The sequence below is a fragment of the Limanda limanda genome, chromosome 9, assembly GCF_963576545.1.
Source record: "Limanda limanda chromosome 9, fLimLim1.1, whole genome shotgun sequence".
In the NCBI taxonomy this organism is placed as follows: Eukaryota; Metazoa; Chordata; class Actinopteri; order Pleuronectiformes; family Pleuronectidae; genus Limanda; species Limanda limanda.
Window position 1 is genome coordinate 6463590 of NC_083644.1, and position 25598 is coordinate 6489187.

Here is a 25598-nt window from a genome sequence, read left to right on the forward strand (position 1 = left end):
TGCAACTCTCACCTGCCTTTAGTTTGGTTTAGCTTCAGATTTTCAATAGAGAAAATAATTCCGACTTCTCCTTTTCCAAGTTCGACCTGAATCTGACCTCGTATTTTCCAACGTGCTGTCAGCTGCAAGATGATTCTGGCCTCTGACATCATGTCCAGGCAAAGGTCGGGCGTTGTGGTATTTAAAAAATTCATGTCAAAATAAAAAATGCAACAGTACCTGTGCTTCACCATCTGGATTAAAGGGAGTGATTCATCCATCTGTGGTGTCAGACACCTGCTGTTTGTGGTTCACCTGTTATTATTTTAATGTACTTTTTATCTGTCAGTCAAATTACGAAACAGGTCAAATATGAGACACTGTGAAAATGCTTAAAGTGTTTTAAATGCTTTCTGTGGTGTGGGTTCATTCACACTGACTCATTCTGACGAGTTTTAATTAAGTTTGACTGATAAACGCGCCTCAAATTCAGTTTATTAGTTTATGCTAAAGCTGTGTAATTCACATGGATTGAAATATTACACGCAATTAAAAACACATAAATATGAATATATTTTGAGTCTAGGGAAGCCAAGTAATATGATAACTTACAAGTTTTATTTATTTTACCTATTATGTGGAATTAAACTTAAAATCCATGACGCACCCTAATTTTCGTATATGTCATTAGTTTCCCACGTTCTGATTACGAAAGCTCAAGCATTTTTAAATAAGACGATGGGATGGATTACCATGAAACTTGGGGTTTTCGTTTGGGTCGGTAAAGAACACAATAAATTCTGGTGAGGAATCAGGATTTCTTTTCACTTTCTTTAACATTTTTGTAGATTTTTTTTCAGAGAATAATTCAAGAATCTTGATTTAAAAAGAAGTCATGCCTTCAAAGGGACTGACATTCATGAGCGTGTGAATGTGGATCAAGTGAGTGTTGGGTGTTGAGATGCGCTCCGAGGCTTCATGTACTCGTCCTGCCTTCTCCAGATGACTAGTTGGCCTTCAGTGAAATGGAAGGGACGACCTTCATACCCAAACTGTCGGCTGTATGCATCATCTTCTTTCTCTTTATCCTGTAACTGCAGCAGAGGCTTCCAGTCCACACGGAGTCTGATTTCCATTTCCACTGTCGTCTCATCGCAGGCGTGCTGCCGAGCAAATAATGAAACTGCGTTCAGGCAACTGAATAACAAGAACCTTTCAGCTCAGCATGAGCCGTCCCTGCATAAATAAAAGTTTGGAGGGAGAGAGAAAGGGGGACATCGACTTTAAGAATTCATTCGTGTGTTTGGTGTCGTGAAGAATAATTCAGTACAAATTTATAGACAGAAACAAGTCTGACCCAGATAAGGAAACTGGAGAAATGAAACCCCCGTTCCACACTGCAGATAATCAGTGAGACACACATTTTGTGGACCCACACAGAATATTTGTTTGTGTGTCTTTGTCAACTTCTGAGCAACGATAAAAGCTCCGCTGCTCCGATGTCCTCAGAACACAAAGTTCAGGGAACGTTTCCAGACGACAAGATAAATAAATGACACACAAAACGTGACAGAAGCAACGAAAACATTTCCTCATTCATCACATTTTATTTATGTTCTTGATTCAGAGTTGTGTATTGTTTTATTAATGAACACCCACCCCTCTCTCTCTCTCTCTTTACAGCCTGTCCTCAGGGCACCTTTAAGTCCTTCCAGGGGGGGGGATTGTGTCAGCAGTGTCCGCTCAACAGCCGCTCCACCATCGAGGCGGCCCCCCTCTGCGGCTGCTGGAACGGCTTCTACCGCGGCGACATGGACAAACCTGAGGACGTGTGCACCAGTGAGTCCGTCTGTCTCTCTCTGTCAAACAAAGGCAACACAAACACACACAAACACACAAACACAATGAACCTGTCAATAGTGCAGTCAGGTGTGATTTTGCCTCAGGTTTGACCGATACAGCTTCAGAAAGCATGATCTCTGGTCTCAAGCTCCTAATAGCTGTCGTATCAAAGCTCCACATTACTGGCTCCGCCACGGCTCAATATTAAACAACTCCAAAAAAACAAATCCATACCTGCTTCTCATTTCTAATTCAAACTCTAATTCCGTGCGCCTCGCTCGGAGTCGGTGTGCCGCAGCGTTCCCCCCCCCGCCCTCCTTCGGGGAGTTTGGGAGCAGTAAGTAATAACGCTGCCACGTTCCTCCTCCGGTGTCTCCATTCAGGTGAATATGTGTTTAGTGTGTTGAGGAGGCGACACATTGCTATTCAAGCCGAGGCACGAGTCAGACAAACGCAGGCTCCTGGTTCCTCAGAGAGACGCTGTAAGTAGGTTAGAACATGAATCACTTTGGACTGTGGAGCTCGTCTCAAACTGAGGGCCAGGCTGTGTGTGTGCACAGGTGCATGTGTGTGTGTGTGTGTGCACAGGTGCATGTGTGTGTTTCGTCCTGCTGACCTGGATAGACAATTCTTTTTTGGGCAGTGTTGAAAAACTCTCATTCACAAGATGGACTTTATTTTACTGTTTTTTTTACTCACACATGAATTGATGTTAACATTCATCAATTTCTCCCAAATAACAAATTTAATTGTTTCATTGCTACACTTTCCCTCATGATTTCAGGTGGTATTGCTCCTGTCTGTGTGGAGTTGTGTATTTTCTCTCCACGCCTGCTTCCTCCCACAGAGAACACGTTTGTGTATCGCTATATGTCAGCTCTCTCCAGGGGGCCCCCCCGACAGTGTCAGCTGGGATCAGCTCCAGACCTCATTGACCCCTCAAAGGAATTAGTGGTATAGATAATAAGTCTAATCTGGGAAACAAGGGTAAAGCTGAAGGTACATCTTCACAACTTCGACTGTTGCAACACTCTTCTGCAGCTTCGCTTTCACACCACAAACCAACCACAGCTCACTGGGAAGTAAGGAGACCACTTTTCACACTTTCATTTATATCGTCCTCACCGGCCTGTTTGAAGCAAAAGCAAATGGTCGAGAGTGTTGAATTTAACAAATACAATTGCAGACAAAGACAAACTCTGGGTTCTGAGTAAAAATGAGGAAGTGGTTTATTTTTAACGAAACACAGAGATTGTTGGGGGGGTTGTGGGAGTCCAGGGGTTTCCATGGTGAGGCTCAGAATCCAGGGAATGTAGCAGGTGAGTGATTGGAATCCGTGCGGCTGGTGCAGTGCAGGCAGGTGAGTTTTTGTCAGAAGGTGAACAGGCTCTGAAGACGGATGGAGAACGGGCACACATGAGACTTAAAATATACTAAACCTCAAAGTGGCAATTTTAGAAGGTTTTTTTTTCGTTAATAAAACAATTTACAAAGTGAACTTATTCCGACAACAAAGCAAACACATGAAACGCTTCACCTCAAACAACAGCAGCACCTTTGAATTGATGCTGACAGAAGAAAACAAGAACGTTCTCAGGGAAGAGGAGGGAAACACCGAGGGAATTTTAATTCAAAGGCAAAAACAAATTGAGTTTAAAGTTTTTTTCCACATAGCTGCAAAGTAAAAAAAAAGACAGAAAAGTGCAAGTGCATATAGTTTTTTATTGTTAGAATGTATGAAGGAGCTTCACTTTCTGTTTGGTACAACTCAATCAGATAAAATCAGATCCGTGAAATGAAGAGTGTGGGTGTAGTTGCCTGAAAACTGCCTTACACTGAACCTGAGGGCTGCAGGTGTGTGTTTGAACTGTATATGTGCACGTACTGTTGCCAGGATGTGTCCTATCTTATTAACATGATATTTCAAACGCCTTGAGGCAGTGTTAATTTTGGCAGCTATTTTTGATTTAGTCTTAGTCTTTTGACGAAAATGCATATTAGTTTTAGTCTAGTTTTAGTCATTTTTATCCTTCTTAGTTTTAGTCTAGTTTTAGTCGACGAAAACAAATTACATTTTAGTCTAGTTTTAGTCACATTTAATAGCCACATTAAACTCCTAATCTTCCCTTCTCAGGTCCAGGGACCCCCTGTGCTGTGTCTACAACTGCGTACTAGTCTAGCTTGCAGTACTTAGGTTGTCCATTAGATGTCCCTCCTATAGGTCTATAGCAGGGGTCGGCAACCTTTACTATCAAAAGAGCCATTTTGCCCCCTCTTCCCCCCAAATAAAATTTGTCTGGAGCCGCAAAACAAATTTGATAACAAAGCTGATAAAATTTTATATAAAGTTATACTATACTAATCTGTAGATTATTGCATTTATGAAATTATAGAACAACAATAAAGAAAAGGGAAACACCAAATGCTTATGAAGAGGAGAAGAAAATACACAGGCAAGTGTAGGGCTACTTTGAAATAAATTAAACGCAGAACTATGTAGGGTTATTTGAGTCATCCCCATATTTGTGGGAAATGTATGAAATAAGAAGTACCCTATTTTGAAATAAATAAAAACATATAGCTGCAGCCTATATATTTTAGTTGGCGTTGGCGAAATGTGAAAACAAAAAGTGAAAGCAGATCAGACCGGAGGAGGAAACTGAAGCTCGGTAGAAACCAACTGCAGCTTCTGCTCTGATCCAGAAGCTGCGGCGCTGATCTCAGAGCAGCTGAGACCAGAGGAACTCTGTGTTTTCACTGTTTCCATAGTTAAGAAGCAGCCGGTGAGTCAGTGACCGGCCTGCTTCACATGAACGAGCTCTGAGTCTTAAGTCTCTCTGAGCGAGTGCGCTGCGGCAGGGGGCGGAGCCTCGGGACCGGTGCGCTGTCTGACAGCAGACACACACACACGCACACACACACAGACACACACACTCGCCGCTCCGGGTACTTCATGACGGCCTGATACGATTATGTTTTTAAAAATTGTTGTGACTTAGTCAACCGCCAACATTTTCGTTTCGTCTCGTCTCGTTAACGAAAATTAAAATAGATTTCGTCATAGTTTTTATTTTCAAAGATCCATTTCGTTACGTCTTAGTCTCGTCTTAAGGCCGGCGCATGCTTCTGCGTCGTCAGGGGCCCGCAGACACGCAGCTGTAACGCAGGACTCGTTCTCATTCATGGTTCTCCAACCGTTGCGCGTGTTGCCATGCAATTCCCCGCCAGAACACTAGGCGCAGTAATGTTTTTTGTCAAAGTCGGCTCTTCTTCGTGTGTTGCACGAAGAAGAGCGATTTATTTACATCGCCACGGCGGCTCCGCAGAGCCTTTTTCTGGCGGAAATATCCGCCGGTTAGTGACGGGTTATACTAGTGGACATAGTGTCGGATCTCTTCTGCCAAGTGCTCTTCTATCTGGTCCATATTCGTTCTTCTAAATCTTCCGTGGTTTCCGGGCATGAACCGGAAATGCGACTCCGGAAATGATGTAGTCAGCAGACCAATCACAGCCCTCGCGGCCGGGTGACGCTTGCGGGGCTTTGCCGTCTAGTTAGAAAAATTGGCCGACGCACGTAAGGACGTAGGAAGGGCCGTGAGGGGCAGGAAGGGCTCTTGCGTCTCCGTTCCCGTGAAAACGCAGAAGCATGCGCCGGCCTTTAGTCATGGGAAAATGGGCGTTAACGAATATTTTTCGTTATCGTCAACGAAATTAACACTGCCTTGAGGGAATTCCTTCAAATCTGGTGCAAATATTCAGTTTGAGGGCAAATGAGCTGATTCAATTTTGGTGGTCAAAGAACAGTATTGCCTTGTGAAAGCCAAATCTCAGGAAAACCTCCAGACAATCTTATCAAATTTGGTATAAACATTAGCTTTGACTCACAGATTAACTGATTAGAACTTGGTGAATGCAGTTTTGGTCTAGTGAAGAAAACAATCGGAAGAAATGTCTTCAAATTTGGTGCAAACCTTCATTTTTCCACTGGTCATACAGAACAACTATCATCTGGTTTTGGATGCAATTGGAATGGAAACAGTCGGCATTCATATTCAACGACTGCACGAGACAAGGGTAAAAATAAACAGAAAGACCAGCTCCTCCACAGGCAATGGAAAAGGAGTCAATCGCCTTTTTAGGGCGTTTAAACGGAATTAAATAACGTGCAGATACACGATTATTTTGATCGCATCGAGAAAATCCTCTAATTTACTTCAACTCAAAGATCTAAAGGTGAGATTTCAGTGGTAAAAGGTCACGATGATCTCATCATTGTGAACGCAGTGTGTCAGGAAACACCTGGAGTGACTGACTCGACTCTGGTTGACTGATGCACACGACTGCAGAGCTCTCGTTCGAGTTTAAATGTATTTTTGTGTTTTGGGCCGATTGATACGATGTAAGCAATTTAGAAAACAGGGGGAAAAGTGCAGTTTGTGTCTCAAACTCCCTGAAGTGTGTGAAATGGAGTTTTATTGTCGCAGCAGTAAAAGTGTGTGTGTAATCTCTTTTCCCACTTTTCCCTGAATTAGAATGCGTGTGTGTGCTGCGAGATATTAAGTGTCTGACTGCGTTGAAGAATTTGTTTTTGTTCTGTTCAGATGAAAACAAGATTGAGTGAGTGTCTGTGTCAGCACGCCGCATGCGCCCCTGTGCATATAATTATGAATGCACAGCTTTTGACGGGTCCTGTCTCTCCCAGCAGGAACGTTCAGCATGCTGCTTAGATTTTCACCCCCCGACTGATTGTTGATACTGACTGCGCCAAGGTTGAATACCCGTTTTATCTCGGCAGTTTTTCGTCTCGACATGTCACGCGTGTGTGTGTCGGAGTGAAGCCGCTTAGTGTAACCTTGTGAGAACTCAGGGTTTGTGTTTCTGAGTCGCTGGCGTGCCCTAAAAAACAGACGTTCTCCTCACATCTAAGATTTGAGCTGAAAGAAAAGACAAAGAGACAAAAGGACTTTGATTCTCTGACTGGTGGTGAGACGTACTACCGCTCACAGCCCTGTTTAAACCTGTCTGTGTTGAATGGGATGTTCACTTGTCCTGTGGTGATGCTGGTTGCAGATTTATTTATGAAACATGAAGAAAGTGAACCTGCAGTAATAGAGCTCAGACCGGCTGCAGGACTCTGAAACCACACATCCGCTGTCCAGGGAAAATAGACTTCGAAAATGACTTTTTGTGTAGAGTCCCATCTACTTACATGGAGGAGGCAGGGTTTATGACCTGCACTGCAGCCAGCCACCAGGGGGCGATCCAGATGTCAGATACACACATGTGTTAATAGAGAACAAGTGCTGCGCTACTCCTGCTGACATGGATAAATACAGAAATGAATAAATAAATCAAATATGGCATAAACTCTCATCACATTTACACTTATCGAAAGTGAAAGGTTATATTAACCGGAACGTTTCCAAACACAACATCTAAACAAAACGGCAACCTGCTGGTGCAACAGTTTACTCCACTGACATCCTGTGATAATAATAAATATCCATATGGAAGCAGTTACTACCAAGCACTTCATTAAAAGAACAAATGATTTACTGAGTCGCGCCATAATGAAGTTTGATGGCATCCAGGTGTGTTGCATTGAGCCGATTCACCGGATTAATATCTGCATCACATGGACACACACACACACACACACACACACACACTCTCTCTCTCACACTCTGCTCTCATCCTCCCATCCTCTCTCTCCAGGTGTCCCCTCAGCTCCTCGCAATCTGGTCTCGGTCGTCAACCAGACGTCGGTGCTGCTGGAGTGGCACACGCCGCGGGACACGGGTCACCGCGGCGACCTGTCCTACAACGTGGTGTGCCGCCGCTGCCACAGCAACGAGCGCCGGGCGTGCCAGCCGTGTGACGACGGCGTGGTGTTCCTCCCGGGGAAGCGGCGGCTGAAGGACACGATGGCGGAGATCAGCAAGCTGCGGGCGCACACGTCCTACACCTTCGACGTACAGGTCGGTCCCTGGGGAGAGGGGGGGGGGGTTGTTCAGTCCTTTGAGCATCAGACACTCACCATATGTTTAGGTTCACATGTTTATCACCTGCTGCTTTGTGGAGGATCACAGGTGGATTTATCCTGGATTCAAAAAATTCTAAAATTACCCAGAATCCCATGCAATACATACCTCTCCACTGTTGATTTGTATGTTCATAGCTTCTCTACGACTGTGGCTACATACACAACCAGTTATTGGCTCCTTGATGCTTTCATCCTTGATGCTTCTAATGCAAATAGCCTCAGTTATTTACCATGATGCACGAGCACACGGAGGCTGCATCGATATTTTCCCGACACGCAGGCTTTCCTGCTCAATCTGCAGTTTTATCATGTCGTCTGGAAAACACACAGAAGTCTATAAAGCTCGAGCGGCGGAGAACTCTCACTGCATCAAAGCCGAGCGTCTCAGTGAAGATAAGCTGCTGCGTCGAGAGTTTGTAACTCAAACTTCTCTGTGTAGCCAGAGGAGCTGGAGGTCAGAGGTCAGTCGGTCCATTACAGGGAATTATATATTTTTTTTAGAATCCACTCAAACATAAAGTATGAAATCTTTAACACAGAGAGACGCTGATGAATAATGAGGCCTGGACCTGTCACGAGTTCATCTTCCTTTAATCTGTTGTGGGATGCACCGATCAATACAGATGTATGAATGCATCAGTAGAATAACATTATTGATTTATGAAAGTTTTGAGAGTATTTTTTTTATTGAAGAAAGAGATGAATTATTACTGTTTTTGACACCTACTCCAACAAGTTAAAGTCATCTTAAGAACTTAACTTGCAGAATTAGTTTTATGTAGATCATGAATATCTCCTCCAAGGCTAACTCCTTATTTCAAGATTTGCTCCCAAATGTTCTGGGTTGTTTCTTCACTCATTTCTTCACAAATTCTAATAGAGATTAGTTCAGTGTTTTTTGGAGTAATCAATGAAAACAGAGCCTGGTGGACTGAATAAAAAGAATGGAGTTGATAGAAGCTGTGAAACCAAAGCTTCACTCATCTCCTGCCTCTTGTTTAATGGTTTGCACATTTACCCGACAACTCTGTACATTTTAGTGACATATTCCACACATTTTTGTAAAGCTTTGATTCTGCTCTTGCACTTTACGTTCTTAAATGTAGTTTTCTCTTGATTCCAGAAATTCACACATTCATAAACATTGCATAATCCTGCTAGAAAACAAAGAAGTAAAAATAACAGATAACAAATAAACTGAAACTTCAACATGTTCATGATGAAGTTGATTGCCTACGTGTGGTTTAAAGCAAGTTTACCTCAGATGTGTAGCAACAGAAACAAACGGGGTAAAGGACTTCAAGTGTTCTGTTATAATCAGTTTTAATGTTAATGCCTCTGACTTCACTTTATATTCTGCAGGCAATCAATGGAGTCTCCAACAAGAGCCCTTACCCCGCCCAGCATCTGTCTATCAACATAACAACCAATCAGGCTGGTGAGTGGAGAGGGGGAGGGCAGTGGCTGTGTGATGGTGTGTGTGTAACTTTAATCGTGTGTGTGTGTGTCTGTGTGTGTGTGTGTGTGTGTAAGCATACCCTGGGGCATGGTGGATTAAGCGAGGGAGGGATGACTCGGGGATAAATGAAATTGAGCTACAGTCCTTTAATTCATGAAACATGTCATCTGTCTTCCTCCGTCTCCTTTTCTCTCCTGCACATCAACAGCTTTTATCCTCAGTCCCTTTCTATCCATCCGTCTCTCTCTCTCTCTCTCTCTCTCTCTCTCTCTCTCTCTCTCTCTCTCTCTCTCTCTCTCTCTCTCTCTGTCTCTCTCACTTCTCCTCTTCGAGCCTTTACCCCCTTTCCCCCTCTCTCTCTCACTCAATCTCTTGACATTACGATTCTTCGAGACCGTAAAGTGAGCTGAGTTACTGCTACATCAGTTCTTTATAGAGACGGACTCAAGTGATATTTCCGCCGCCGCCCAGATTTAGATTTGAAAGCTGCTTTCCCTCGTCACATCATTCACCTCATCTACAGCAGCTCGGGCTTGTTCCTTATCAACACATAATCCATTCTCACCTTGCTACTGCTACTCTCTTTTTCCTGAAATCTTTAAGGACTTTAGGCCGAAGATCAATGATCGATTTTGTGATCGTGTCATCTGATCTGAGGCCGCATGTTTTGGACACTCGGGTAAAGAGAGGGGCGGAACTGTCAACCGACCACCATCTGGTTGTGAGTTGGATCAGGGAATGGGGGAAATTTCCGGATAGACCTGGTAAGCCCAAACGAGTAGTGCGGGTGAACTGGGAACGTCTGGAGGAGGCCCCCGTCCTAGGTATCTTCAACTCACACCTCCGGCGGAGTTTTTCTGGCATTCCTGTGGAGGTTGGGGACATTGAGCCGGAGTGGGCGGTGTTCAAAGCCTCCATTGCTGAAGCTGCGGCGGCTAGCTGTGGCCTCAGGGTCTTAGGTTCCTCAAGGGGCGGTAACCCTCGGACACCGTGGTGGACACTGGTGGTCAGGGAAGCCGTCCGATTGAAGAAGGAGGCCTTCCGGGATATGATATCCTGGAGGACTCCTGACTCGGTTGCAGGGTACCGACAGGCCCGAAGGGCTGCAGCTGCTGCCGTGTCGGAGGCTAAGCAGCGGGTGTGGGAGAAGTTCGGAGAGGTCATGGAGAAGGACTTTCGGTCGGCACCAAAGTGTTTCTGGAAGACCATCCGGCACCTCAGGAGGGGGAAACGGGGAACCATCCAAGCTGTGTACAGTAAGGATGGGACTCTGTTGACCTCAACTGAGGAGGTCGTCGGACGTTGGAAGGAACACTTTGAGGAACTCCTGAATCCGAATAACACGCCCTCTATGTTGGAGGCAGAGCTCGAGGTTGATGGTGTTTCGTCGTCAATTTCCCTGGTGGAGGTCACTGAGGTAGTCAAACATCTCCGCAGTGGCAAAGCCCCAGGGATTGATGAGATCCAGCCAGAAATGCTAAAGGCTCTGGGTGTTGAGGGGCTGTCATGGTTGACACGCCTATTCAACATCGCGTGGGAGTCGGGTACAGTGCCAAAGGAGTGGCAAACCGGGGTGGTGGTTCCCCTGTTCAAAAAGGGGGACCAGAGAGTGTGTACCAATTATCGGGGTATCACACTTCTCAGCCTCCCTGGTAAAGTCTACTCCAAGGTGCTGGAAAGGAGGGTTCGGCCGATCGTCGAACCTCAGATTGAAGAGGAACAATGCGGTTTTCGCCCCGGACGTGGAACTACGGACCAGCTCTTCACTCTCGCAAGGATCCTGGAGGGGGCCTGGGAGTATGCCCATCCGGTCCACTTGTGTTTTGTGGATCTGGAGAAGGCGTATGACCGGGTCCCCCGGGAGAAACTGTGGGAGGTGCTGCGGGAGTATGGGGTAAGGGGGTCTCTCCTCAGGGCCATCCAATCCCTGTACTCCCAAAGCGAGAGCTGTGTTCGGGTCCTCGGCAGCCAGTCAGTTTCGTTCTCAGTGGGTGCTGGTCTCCGCCAGGGCTGCGCCTTGTCACCAATCCTGTTTGTGATATACATGGACAGGATATCGAGGCGTAGTCGTGGTGGGGAGGGGTTGCAGTTCGGTGGTCTGAGGATCTCGTCACTGCTTTTTGCGGATGATGTGGTCCTCATTGGATCATCGGCTTGTGACCTTCAGCACTCACTGGATCGGCTGGCGGCCGAGTGTGAAGCGGCTGGGATGAGGATCAGCACCACTAAATCTGAGGCCATGACTCTTAGCAGGAAACCGATGGATTGCTTACTCCGGGTAGGAAATGAGTCCTTAGCCCAAGTGAAGGAGTTCAAGTACCTCGGGGTCTTGTTCGCGAGTGAGGGTACTATGGAGCGTGAGATTGGCCGGAGAATCAGAGCAGCGGGGGCGGTATTGCGTTCGCTTTACCGCACCGTTGTAACGAAAAGAGAGCTGAGCCGCAAGGCAAAGCTCTCGATCTACCGGTCGATCTTCGTTCCTATCCTCACCTATGGTCATGAGGGCTGGGTGATGACCGAAAGGACGAGATCGCGGGTACAAGCGGCCGAGATGAGTTTTCTCAGAAGGGTGGCTGGCGTCTCCCTTAGAGATAGGGTGAGAAGCTCAGTCATCCGTGAGGGACTCGGATTAGAGCCGCTGCTCCTTTACTTAGAAAGGAGTCAGCTGAGGTGGTTCGGGCATCTGGTAAGGATGCCCACTGGGCGCCTCCCTTGGGAGGTGTTTCAGGCACGTCCAGTGGGGAGGAGACCTCGGGGAAGACCCAGGACTAGGTGGAGAGATTATATCTCAACACTGGCCTGGGAACGCCTCGGGATCCCCCCGTCAGAGCTGGTCAATGTGGCCCGGGAAAGGGAAGTCTGGGGCCCCCTGCTTGAGCTGCTCCCCCCGCGACCCGACCCCGGATAAGCGGATGAAGATGAGATGATGATGATGAGATGAGACAAGAAGTCATTCATTTTCTGGTTGATTTCACTTTGTGGGGATTTACATTTTTTGTGAAACATTTTTGAGCTTGTTTCATTGAACCCTGAGGAAGTGAAACCGACCGTTGAGATGCGGCCTATTGTGGTAATGTTTTCAAAAAGATGGAGCTTCAGCTGACAGCTCAGCTCAGCCTGTTGTATTACGGCTGCAGTAGAAGTGGCTCTTGATGTGTGACAGCGTTTACTGAGGATGATGGGAATCACATGATGCTGATGACTCTACTGTGTCACACTCAAACTACCTCCCAGCATTTTTGGAGATGACTCAATCGTTTTCTTCATGATATATCCACGTCCTCTTGTAATCATTTACGTTGTCTGGGCGTGTGTTTAACTTTGGTTCTGATGTCGAGTTGGCTGTTGTATTCAATAACTTTAAGAATCAACGAGAAACAAGGAAACTAGACCAATCCTGTTACTTTCTCATTGTTTGATACTGTCCCAATTGGTAGTAAAAGTCCAAACTATCAAAATATATGTTTTCAGACAGCAAACAATCTGAACCATGGGGGGGCAAAACTTCAGTCAATTCATCTGGATCATGGATCGATTGTTTGAGTTCGGATAAAACTGAAAAGTCTGAAGTTTCGCCCCAAACAAGCTGTGAAAGTGCCCTAAGTGAAAGTGCTCTAAGTGAAAGTGCCCTAAGTTTCCTTTTAAAGGAGTTTGGATCAATTTGATACTCCTCGCACTTGTGTAGTGTCAGTCTCTCTCTGTCTCGGATGAAAACCATCACATAAAAAACACTTTACAGCTTCCACTTCCCAAAAACTATGAGTGAAAACACATTGCAGAAATAACTCTTGCTTCTCCCTCAGTGACAAGTGCTGTGATTTGATTTCATGAGCCGGGATAAGAAAGTGGTTTTTCTCCTCTGGGTGTAAATAATCCTCGACAATACATCATTACATTACACTCTATATCTGTACTTCTAGATTTGTGGCGTTTAAGCTTGTCGGCAAATCTTTTAACTGTCTAACTGATTGTGTACTTGTGTGTGTGTGTGTGTGTGTGTGTGTGTGTGCTTTTTTTTACAGCTCCCTCAGTAGTTCCCATAATGCACCAAGTCAGCTCAACCAGCCGCAGTTTCTCGTTGTCATGGCCACCACCTGAACAGCCCAACGGAATTATCCTCGACTACGAGATACGATACTTTGACAAGGTAAAGTGGGATGACTAACGCCTGTGTGTCTTTGTTTGTGTGTGTTTTTGAGTTGTCATGGTCACAGTCAGTAATCCATTAGAGTCGATAAAACAGGTGAATCAGTATCGACTGCATCAAAGTCGTTTATTATCCAGACTCGTCCTCAGGAGCAGATTTTTACAAGAAAACACAACAGTTCATTAGTTTTACACAGACGCAGGAGAAATGAACCAGTCAGAGAAACACAAGGATTTAGTTCAGCGATGCAGGAAAACACAAAACCATCGAGTGATTTGATTTAAGTTGCTGTGTTTTTTACTTTGAGGAGAAGTCGGATGAAAAGATTTACAAGCCACCAAACTCGATGTGTCTATTAAGCTTAAAGCAACAGCCAGCAGACGCTAGTTTAGCTTAGCGTGCACACTGAAGTCGTCTAATAACACGTTGTACGTCATTCTTTAATCGATGCAAAGAACTCAAGTCCTGCCATTGCCGTAAGGTTGCCAGGCAACAAGCTGAGATTTCTGAAAGTCAAAGAAATACTGCCCCATAATACCGAAAGTTGTCGCTGTCAGTTTTACATGATATAACTTTTTAATAAGTATATTTAGAGGTGTTGGTAATCAGATTGCTTTACCTCTGGGCAGAGTCATTCTATTGATTGAGCTAAGCTAAGCTAACCATCTCCTAGTGTTTGTAACTCATCCAATGCTCATGTTGTTACAATTTTGTAAAGCATAAAACAACGATGACAACAACATCTATGTAACTCTAACCATTCTAAAGCTGTTAAAAAATGCTGCAGGTCAATGAGGAGAAAGAAACCTTCAATAAATGCAGTATTGCAAAACAATGCATTTGTAGATTTAAAGTTGTTTTTAAATACATATTTAATTGCAGGATGTTGTAATAAATCTTTCCAGTTTTTTTACCGGAAACTAAATATATCAATGTCCACTGTACTTCTCAATGTAGCTGCTAGCAGTAGCCATGGTGATAATGGGATCAGAAAGAATGAATATCAGTAGGAAACACTGGAGGGGAAAGTCGTTACTTTCTCGTCACAACAAGAAAACCACCGGTTGATTAAAGAAATCATCATTATTATGAGTTCAGCCGCTGGAAAGTGTTCGGTGCCTCTCGAGACGTGACACCATGATTAATAAATGACGGCTGAAGGCAGAACCCTGTCAACATATTGCTTCTGTTTGAGATTAATAACTCCTGTAATTGATTTATTTCCTCTCTCGTTTGTGCCAGATGTCTAATTTAAGAGTTGAGTTCATGTATCATCTTTCTTTTTTTTTTCACCGTATTATTTTCTCATAAGTCAGGATTAGTCTTGGAGCTATTATGCATATTTCATGTTGCCTGCAGTCACACTGACAAGGTTGTACGTTGACGGGAAGCCATTTCCTTTTTGTTTATTTTTTATTCCAGCACAGATAAACTCCTGATAATAGTCACACAGCAAAAATAAGCCTTGGTTCATTAGCATCTGGTTTCCAGAGAGCTCTTGTCAAACTGAACTTTGAAAGAGAAGTGCAGCTGTGGGCCAAAGGATGTGCAATTAAATTATCTTTAAATAAAGAAACAAAAGAAACCGTGAGGACTCATGCACATCTCCGGGGTCTTCTTCCAGCTCCCCCTCACTTCAATCGCCAGAAGAAACATTAGCTCATAAAAGTTTAAAAACACAATTATGCACAGTCATTTTCTGTTAACCCCCACAAACCTACAAAGAAAGTTTAATATTTTTGCCTTTGCTGGGTTTATTCTCTCAGTCAGATGTTTTATTGCTGTTGCCGTCCTAGTTGAATCATTAAATATTTTATAATTTTTTTTTAACAAGCGGCAGAAGGTGAAACTACATATTTAATAGCTGTTTTATAGGAATGTAATACATCAGCCGTCCCAGTCATTTTCCCAGTGAGGCCATGACATGTTCTTCCTGCTCTCTTGCTGTTTTTCATTATGGTTTCTGGCTGTGTGGCTGCATATATTCTGCTGTGGGGAAAAATGTTAAAGTCTCTGTTTGGACCTCAGTATCTGCTGAAACCAGCTCAAGCAACTGGTTCTACCAAGAACAGGTGTTATGCCAAGCTCCACCTGCAGTGGATGGTAAAAACTGTACGGATGTTTTGACAGTGCACACAGTTCTCTGGATCAACAACACAAAACACCAAGTTAGATACCTTTTGAATGTTTTATGGGTGTAGTGTAAAGTGTAAAGCAAATTTGGATCATTGTGAAACTGTGGTGGGACTAATTGGGATGTGGCAGGTTGGATATGTCTAGAAAATCTCCAGAGAAGCAGGGAACATCCTTGTAAGGTTCCTGCACCTCTTAAGCAGTTGTTCTACTCCGAGCTCCCTCCAGATGTTTGACCTCCTCTTCCTAAGGACGAGCACAGCAGCCACCTTATGGACGAAACTCCTTTTGACACGTTTATCCATGATCTCAATCTATCAGTCACTGCTCGAAGGAAGTGATCATAAATCATGGTTAGAACATGGAGGCCCTGGTCAAATTAAGAGCTTCACTTTCATGGTAACAGCCACATTTCAATCAATAGAGATTTCTGGAGACACAAGTGAAAAAGAGAGATTTGAAATGAAATAGATAAATCAGACCCCAGCGTGAAGTAGAATGCCTTTGAAGTAGTCCTATCGATGAATTAGGTGCTTTGGCTATGAAGGACTCTGGTGGTGGTGATTAGGAGCGGAGCACGAAGATGGGACATCTGATGAGAGCCTCTGATTGGATGGTTTGAAAGGAGATGAGGTGGTGCAGATGGGTCATTTACCGTGGTGCTCTACTTTGACAGCTTACAGGTGATTGGTTCAGGGCGTGTCAGGTTGTGATTGGCCCTTTCTGAGACTCTGTCATTGTTCGAGGACTTTGTGCAGCATCCTTTGTGAATTCACAGAACCTGAATTTAAAAACACCACATCCCTGCTCCAGCGCCGCAGGGAGCCCAGTGCCGCCCCCTGGAGCCGGACCAGGGAGGAGAAATCAACAGCAAGAATCTGGAGGCTGCCGTGCCGAATGCCCACCACTTACACAAATAGACTCTGATGAAATGGAGCTCACTGTAACTCTTGTTGATTCCTAACTGCTGAGGCTCCTGTTAGGATTTGAAGGAAGATGGAAGACAGCTATGAACCCTCAGTGTTTTGCAAAGGAGAATAAAACATGAACCCCTCTTTCAGACATCTTGAGAGCACTCTCTCCGTATCTGAATCTCGTAACGACTGCAAGACTAAAGCAGCGATTTACACTCTCTGCTGTAGTGGAGGCTGCTGAAATCCCAGCTCCTAAACTCCGGTGCTCCGTGAGGCTGTCTGACTGAAGCAATCAGGCCTCCAGCTGTTCTGTTGTGGACAAGGTCTCTAACCTGTAGGAACCAGGAGACGAAGGCGCAGAACGCTGTCAGAGTGCAGTGATCAAAGACCTTCAGACCTGGGGCACCATCCACGGCTCCTGATTCAGGGGGCGAGCCGGTGAAGACCTGATTGCTTTCCCATCAAAGACTCACTGTACGGAGAAGGGAGGGAAAAAAAGGAAAACTCAAAGAAACGGGCATTTGTGGCTGCACATCTTGTCTCTCTTTGTTATTCAGTCAATGGGAGGCGATGCCTGTTTGAAGAAGAGGAATTAAAAGCGTATCTATATCACCTAAAGCTAGGCACCAGAATATCCTCATCTTTTTACTGAAGCCGAGCCAACTGCTGCAGAGACAGAGAGAGAGAGAGAGAGACTTTCAGCGCAGTCGGATAAAAAGACAAAGAGCCAAGCACCTAGGAGGGATTGTGTGGGAAGCACAGGAAGGTACAAGATGCCTCCTCGTCCACGGCCCACATTCTGAATCCCTGCCATCTTAGTTATTTTTTTCCTTTTTAACAGAAAATAGTTTTTGGCATTCTTTGGGGAAACCACATAATATCCCTGCACTAATTTCTCTCCGCTTTTTGTAATACTTACTGACATTCCTTAACTCACTGAAAGTGCAAACTTTAAATGCTGGAGACTCTCGTCAGTTCTCTTTCTTATCTATTCTCTTTGATGAAAACACTCTGAGTAAAGTCCATGACTCCAGAGGGCTCGCTCGCAGATTTCAATTTTCCTGCACAACGGCTGTGATTTCACCGCGCTGCACAGGAGGAAGAGACAAAATGTGTGTGTGTGTCGTTATTTTATTGCTGCTTTGAGAGATTGTGCTGTTGATCAGTATTCTCATGTAAAATCCTTTGTGACTGTTTAAATTCAGCAGTAACACAACCATTCATCACTTAGTAATTAAACAACAACTCTGAGGTACGCCTCCCAACATGTATGTTGATGCTTTGGATAATTGCTTTCAACTATTTAAGCAAATTAACCAATTTTTGTTTACAATCATCATTCATAACCTTGGCCTTCTACAGGTATGTATTTTAATGAGATTAAAGTCTTAACCACATTATAATCCAACCAGGCTTTTCTCCATCTGACTCTTATGTTAAGAAATGTGACTAAAGATAATCAACACATGCAGATTCAATGTCTAATGTGCGATGTAATGGAAGCTGGGTCGTAACTGTGAAATGTTACACAAAGAGATCTTCCAGAGCTCATTGAGTGTGATTCATCTACAATTAGTGAAATGGATTCATGCCTTTTTATAAGCTTGTGGTACCTGAAAGCATTTTCTACCATCATTTAAAGAGGGAGACGTTTTCAGATCCTTTTGGTCAGAGCTCACTGTAATTACAACTCACTGCTGATTGTCCTTGTCAAGTCGTAGAATGAGCTGTTTACCTTTTTCTGAAGAGTCACTTGTTGTTGTCATAAAAATACTGAGTCTCCTCTCAAGAGTACTGTAGAAGCTGAAGAAGAGCTCTGGTGCGAATTTTTTTCAGCCAATTGTTTGAAAATTATAAAAAAAAATGTATTTGAGTATGTAGCCTACTTTAGTCCCAACTCATGACAATACACTTTTTACATATTAGTTGAATACTGCAGTTAAACAAAGCTTTTATATTTGTGATGGATTTTCTGTTTAAATCTCCTCAAACCTTCTTGCCACAACAATTCAGTCCAGATAAAATACTTAGAAACCAGGTTTCTACTGCTACTCACAATAAAAACAAGCAAAAGATATCACACTGGGATATTGCTGCAAACAAGAGAAGAAGAATCTCCAACAATATGAGTGTTCCTCACGAGGTGGGGGGTGCTGCTTAGCTCCCATATATTCCAAAGTTCTGGTAAAGGAGAAAGTTCCAGGAGAGGCAGACAAAGAAAGCGAGAAAAGTTTGGGACTCTGCCTCTCGGAAAGAGCAATTAGACTGAGTCGAGGACAGAGCGGAGCAGTGCACTCTGGGAGATGAACTGCAGCTGCAGTCTGACAGTCACAGATAAAAACCATCACTTAGTAAAAAAAAAAAATCAGGGCAACGACTTTATTGTAAGTCGGCCGTATTCGCTGCAGCCTTTTGCTTTCAGGTTATTTAACATGGAAGCCAATTAAGATTCAGACTCAGAGGCTGAAAGTTAGTTCTCTCATTGTCTCCTCTCGTCATTTTTCTTCCTTGATATTCATCTGAAGAAGAGAGAAATACTGTATTTCACGTGGTAGACGAGCCGAAGGCATAAAGTGACTAATTTTAGCTCCAAGTGAAGACGTCCTCAGGGAGCAGTTTGATGAGCCAGACAACTGCACCTCCTTTTGCTGCTACTTCTCCACCTTCCTTTTCTCCATTTTTTTCTCCTCCTCCTCTTCCTCCACCACCCCCACCCACTGCCTCACCTCCTCCTACCCTCTTAGCCACTGTGTAGATAATGAGGTTTTAATGTAGTAAATTTGATATGGTGCAGGGAGGCAGGATTTTCCCCCCACTACTTATCTCTGGCTACCAGACATTCCCAGATGGGCTGTCCCCTAACCTCTTCACTGTGGCAAGCATAGAGCCCACCCCCCATCACTCACACACACACACACACACACACACACACACACACACACACACACACACCTCCAAAACCCAACCCTTACACAACAATCCCCATTTCTGTGGTCACTTTTAAATATAACTCTCTATATCTTATTCCCCCTCAGCAACTCTACAGGAGGATTAGTCGAGTCTGGTTGTCGTACAATTTTCCGTATAGAGACAGGGTTTGTTCTTGTTTTTGTTTTTTTTCCAGATACTGGTGCTAAACCGTACTCTGCATTGAGATTCAATCCGGTGGGTTTCGGTACCCAACCCTTTACATAGATCTATATGGTAAAAAGACGTAATTCATGTCTTCTGTGTTCTATCCACAGAGCTTTTGTATCAAGCTGTACTCTCTATCTAATGGAACAGCCTTCAGGGACCATTTAGGGTTCAGTGTGTTGCCCACTTTGACACGGGAGGAGGAAGGGATGAAACCACCGACCCTCTGGTTGCCTATTTCTATGAGATAAAACACTGCAGCGCCTGTGGCTCTACCTCCAAAGCCACAGTCATCTATAGATCACATTGACTTCCCATATGATAATAACCACAGTGACAAAAGGGTTTTAAGATGTTTTTTTTAATAAGAATAATAGTGTCAATGCTAATAAATCTCAATCGTCTCGAACCCAGTTTTCATTTGATAACCCTCCTTCTCTTTAACCCATCACTCTCTTCCCACTTTTCCTCCCGATGAACTCTCCTCATCACCTCCATCCTCTCTCCTACTCTCCTCTGAGCTCTGGAGTCGACCCCTCCGCCTCCTTCATCCCCTCCGCCTGATTCGCTCCTGCTCCTTTCATGCCATCATCACACCATATCTGTCTCTCTCTGGACCGCTCTCCGATTCTGCCGCAGTAAAAACCTTTTTATCTGTGAGAAATGGGTGACAGGAAGCACAGGAGGAGGGCAGACGGAGACGGAGGTAAAACGTTGTAGCCGAGGCTTTACGAGATGGACCTGATACGTGTGATGGCTAATCCACCGCAGGAGGAGGGCAGTGGGGGGGGAAGGGACAAACGCTCAGGTGGACCCATCGCTCTGGGCAACAGCTAATTAACCACAGAGCGCTGGAGGGATGACGTGTTTGCAGGAAAAATGGGAATGAATGAAAAGAGGATGGGAGGGAGATGGAAAGCAGCATGAAGGAGGAGAAAGAAGAAAGGATTTAAGAGGATTAGGCAAGAGAAATATGAAGAAGGGGGTGGAGGGGGGAAACGAGTGATGACTGGAGGGTAGATGATAGATGAAGGAAGGAAAGAGGTTGTGAAACGGTCAGTGGAGCATCAGTTTGTGTTTTTCAACCCAAACACAAACACAAACTAATGCTCTACTGACCATTTCACAACCTCTTTCCTTCTTCATCACTTCATCAAGGATCCTGCCTTGTTTGTTCTGAACCTTTTGACCTTTCAGTTTAGGTTTAGGTGTTGAAACTTTCCTCTGACCAGGGAGGTGGTCTCTGTTTGGATCAGAGTGAACTTCACTGGTTCACGTTGAGACACAAACGGTATCGTGGGCTCATGCATCTGTTTTGAAATGTGTCGAAATAAAGACTCTGCTTAGCTGCATCTTTTATTTTTCATTGACAATAGTTGCTACAACACGGTTTCTCGGGGTTAAACTTTCATTTTTTTAATCTACAATCTACCACAGGGGGTAAATGCAAAGCTGTAGTTTATTGCAATGTTTTTAAAGGTATGAACATATAAATTGGGACGGACACAGACCCTTCAAGCTTTTAGAAAGTTATTTCAACTGTTGGGACAAAAATGGGAAAGCTAAAGAACATGATAGAGACCAGCTTGGTGTGATAAAGATCTAAGATTGAAATAAAACTCAAGATGTTGCAGCTTCTCTGTCCTGCCAGGGCGTCTGTACAGTTTGAAGTCCGAACGAATTCATCTCGTCTCAGCTGAAAGCCAAAATCTCCAGTCTCCTTTAGTATTATACTGCGTCTTGTCCGATCGTGAAACATGACCATCTGTCTCTGCACAATCCTGCAGTCCCAGTCATCGCTCCTGAACAGCTCCGTGATCCAGAGCGAGACGCCCAACATGGTCCTGGAGGGACTGAGGCCTGGAACCGGCTACGTGGTCCAGGTGAGGGCCCGCACTGTGGCCGGCTACGGAGCCTACAGCAGAGAGATGCTCTTCCAAACACTCACCGACGGTAAGTGGGTTAGTGTTTGGTTAAAGTGTGTGTGTTTGTGTGTGTGTGTGTGTGTTTGTGTGTGTGTGTGTGTGTGGGCGGTCGAGCAGCGTTTTTATGGTGTGGAGGAAAGAGAGTGCAGGACTAAGGGAGAGAGAGAGATTTGTGTGAGGTTGAGCAAGAGTGAAAATATGGCTGTGGCCTGTAATGATATTTTATGTGTGTATTATAGGGAGAAACTGCCAGGTGTATATTTTGCCTTCCGGATATTCTCAGTTGTGTGTATGTGTGAGCGTCTAAAAGATATATATATAATACCTCTCTATCCAATTTGTCTTCTCTTGTGTGTGTGTGTGTGTGTGTGTTCTGTGTGTGTTCTGTGTGTGCGTGTGTGTGTGTGTATTTGTGTAGATGAATATAAGTCAGAGCTGGGACAGCAGCTCTCCATGATTGCCGGCTCTTTAGTGGCTGGAGTGTGTATCGTCTCATTGGTTGCTATAGCCATCATCTGTTCCAGGTAACACACACACACACACACACACACACACACACACACACACACACACACACACACACCCACACACACACACACACCCAAACACACACACACACACACACACACACACACACATACTCTTACATGCATATTTTACATATGAAACCAAACATGCTGCATAGATCTGATAAATGTATAATCACCAGAATTAAAGGCATAAGTTGGTACAAAGAAATCTAATGAAATCGCTGTGGTGCACTTCCATTTGTTATTTGATTGCATAACTGTTTTAAAGTGGAGACACTCTGGGAAACACTTGAAGTTTGTGAAGAGCAACACGCTGCCTCCTCTGTTTATGTTGCAATGCATTTCTCTGGTTCCATTCCAAAATAGCACAGCACACACAGAACAGTACACTCACCAAATATTAATGAATCTTAAAAAATCCTTTTTCAGACTCTTTGTTTTATCTCGACCCAGTTGAAGAAAAAAACAACATTCTGACAAAATTTCTGTTTTCTTGCCACTTTTGTCCCAAATTCTCTGTTTCTGCAGGAGACGGCAGCTGAAGGAGAGTTTGTACGGTGACAAGCTGCCGCAGTACAACACAGGAGGTACGTGTTCACTTATTAAATGACATCTACTCCCACACATCGACCTTTTATATTTGAACTTTCTCATCTTCTCTTCAGAACCGACTCTGAGGCCTGACATGTTCAGCGGGCCCACCCCCACCGTGACCTTTCCCACCCTGTCTGAGGGTCACAGTTCACCGGGGGTCAAGATCTACATCGACCCCTTCACCTACGAGGACCCCAACGAGGCTGTGCGGGAGTTCGCCAAGGAAATCGACCCGTCCTGTGTGAAGATCGAGGAAGTGGTCGGATCAGGTAGAGATATTCATAGACAAAATATCCCTAAACCTCTGGCTCACCCTCTGCCTCCTCTCTCACGGTGTCTCAATCGTCTGTTTGAAGAAAAACTCAACAATCGCCTGATTATTTCTCATCAAAAACATTGTGCATTCATTCTATTTGTACCAGAGCTTTGAAGAGTTGAAGAGTGAGAAGGAAGTCACAGGCCACAGCGACTTTCAACTGCTTCAAAGGGGTCGAGTTAGTAAACCTCGGCTTCCTTAATGAGACCAACTGTCACATGAAGCGGCAGATACTCAGTAAATTAATCAATTTCTTCGACTGGCAAACTTTTGTGTCGATGAGAAAGATCTGGAAACGCACAATCCCGATTTATTATTTTTTTTCTGCTTTATTTTTTTCCTCTTTGAAGTCAGGAGAGATGTTTTATTCATGCAGAAAACTTTCACAGGAATAAATTAAAACTGTCTTCATGCATTCTCTTTGGCTATCTGCGCTCGCACTGTAAAAATGCTGTGTGATGTTTCGGCAAATGTTGGATGTGAAGTCCCAGAGCTTCCCCGGGAATATTTTTGGTGCAGTTGCAGTTTTGCATTTCATCTGCTGTGGATGGAAAAAAGGGGGAAAAGGAGATGGAAGCATGAAAGTAAAAATTAGGGGGAAATGTGCAGGTCCGAGCAACAAGTGCTTCGTTTTACCTCTGATCCCAGAATAATAAACTTTAAACTTAATAAAATACCGAACAAACATCGAATATACATTTGTTAAACATTCTTAAAATCACAAGGTCAGAGATGAGTTCACTGAGGGCATGGTGTAAATGTCCAGTGCCTTAAAATTAGGGATAAATCCTGATTAAGCCGGATATCATCTTTTGGACTAGGATGTAGAAAAATGTACTACAAAGGTGCTCTCAAATAATCTGAACATTAAATATTTAAAGTTTTACATAATCTTTGTTTATTGCTGTAAACACTGGAGAAGTTTATTTTTAACAGTTCTAGTTTGGAAACTTTTAACAACTCGTTGACTTACTCAAACTCAAATCAGAAATCCTCACTCTTACTGTTCACCACTGCTTTTTCTCATTGGCTTCACACCTGCCTGACAGTGGACAGTGGTCATGTGATGAGCTCGTCTGGACAGAGATGGTTTTAGTTTTATAACAGCACTTATATGGATGTTGTCTTGGAGAACAACACATAAAATACATTTGTGTATTTGAAGCATAACTTAACAGTTGAATTGCTGCATGCTGTTCTTAAATACTGAAACTTAAAGAGAAAACGTGACTGTTCGTTTTCACCACATCTCTTAAAAATGACTGTCCAGGTTTAGACTTGATTTGTTTTCTTTTAAGATGTTTTGTAGGCATTTTATACCGTTATTGATGGGACATGAAATGGGGAGGGACAGAGAGAGCGAGAGAGAGAGAGTGAACACATACAGCAGAAGAACAGGTGACCTGGGTCGGAATCGAACCTGTGGCTGAGTCGAAGCCGCTGCTGCTGCAGGAGGGTTTAACCTTCTGTATATTCCCGCTGGCTGCAGGCAGACATGATTGCAAACAGTGCATCTGCTATTGATTCTTTTATATTCTTCACTTTTTCCACAATAGTTTGTGTCTGCAAATATACTTCAATCTGAAAAAACAACCTTTGCTATATCGAAGTTATAACTGATCTTTCGCATGCTTTTCTATTCAAGGCGAGTTCTTTTTCTCCTCCACCTCAGCCCATCTTGGATGGAGGAATGTTTTTACTCCACATGTTATACCCCTGATATCTCCACACTTATTTTCTATAAACCGGAGCCAATCAAACCCAAATGGCCATGGAGCTCTGGGTGAGAAAGGTCACGAACCAGATTGAGACCCTCAGCGCTGCGGGGGGGTGCGCTCTGGGCTTTGGACTGTTGAGCCACTGTGAGAGGATTTCTGTAATCCCTCCGTTTCTCGCTTTATTTCTCTCAGGGGAAGGTTTCTCACCTCGGCTAGAGGTGACAGAGGAGCTATGAAAACGACGGGGGGGGGCGGATAGAGGGGAAAATATGAGGCCGGGGTGATATGAGATGTGGCCGGACTGTGAGCCCTTAAAAGCCTGAAATCTCTCCCATTCGGCCGTGGTAGAAAGTGAACCCCGCCTTTCTTTCTCTTGCCTTCCCCATCACGAAGGTTTCTCTCCGTCTTCCTTTGATTATTTCCTGTTATCTTCATCCCTCTCTCTATGATTCAGCGTCTCTGGAGTTTCAGAGCTTGTTTGCTGGGAGAGACATGCTAAAACAAAGAAGCAGGGTTTTGTGGGGAGGGCATAGAACAACAGATTGAGGAGGGAAGATAAAAAGGAGACAGCACCCTGAGGAGATAATAAAAATATCTCACCTTCCTCTCTCTTCCTCTGTGAAAACGCCCCGCTCCTTTCTTCCTTCCTTGTTACTATCACTCCCACTGTAAGAAATATAGAAATAAGCAATTATATCAGACCTGACAGCTCCGCAAATTTACTTAAAGTACAGAACATTTAGAAATACTGTAGATTTAAGATGAGATTTATTATACTCAGTATTTCTCCAGTGCTCCAGCCTCTCCTTGACCGCCTCTCATCTCACTCCTTCCCTACTGCGTCCTCTCTTTTATTTTCCCCT

At 44.2% G+C, this 25598-nt stretch overlaps 1 protein-coding gene across 1 annotated transcript in view; it reads left to right on the forward strand.

Moving 5' to 3' along the window:
- The window catches only part of LOC133010576 (ephrin type-B receptor 1-like), a 74272-nt gene that overhangs the window by 27825 nt on the left and 20849 nt on the right, over window positions 1-25598 (forward strand). The window contains exons 7-14 of the mRNA XM_061078167.1: window positions 1663-1818; window positions 7537-7799; window positions 9227-9302; window positions 13346-13470; window positions 21440-21605; window positions 21996-22101; window positions 22636-22694; window positions 22773-22970. Of these exons, the coding sequence (XP_060934150.1) occupies window positions 1663-1818; window positions 7537-7799; window positions 9227-9302; window positions 13346-13470; window positions 21440-21605; window positions 21996-22101; window positions 22636-22694; window positions 22773-22970 (1149 nt within the window). The remainder of the gene's footprint in view (window positions 1-1662; window positions 1819-7536; window positions 7800-9226; window positions 9303-13345; window positions 13471-21439; window positions 21606-21995; window positions 22102-22635; window positions 22695-22772; window positions 22971-25598) is intronic.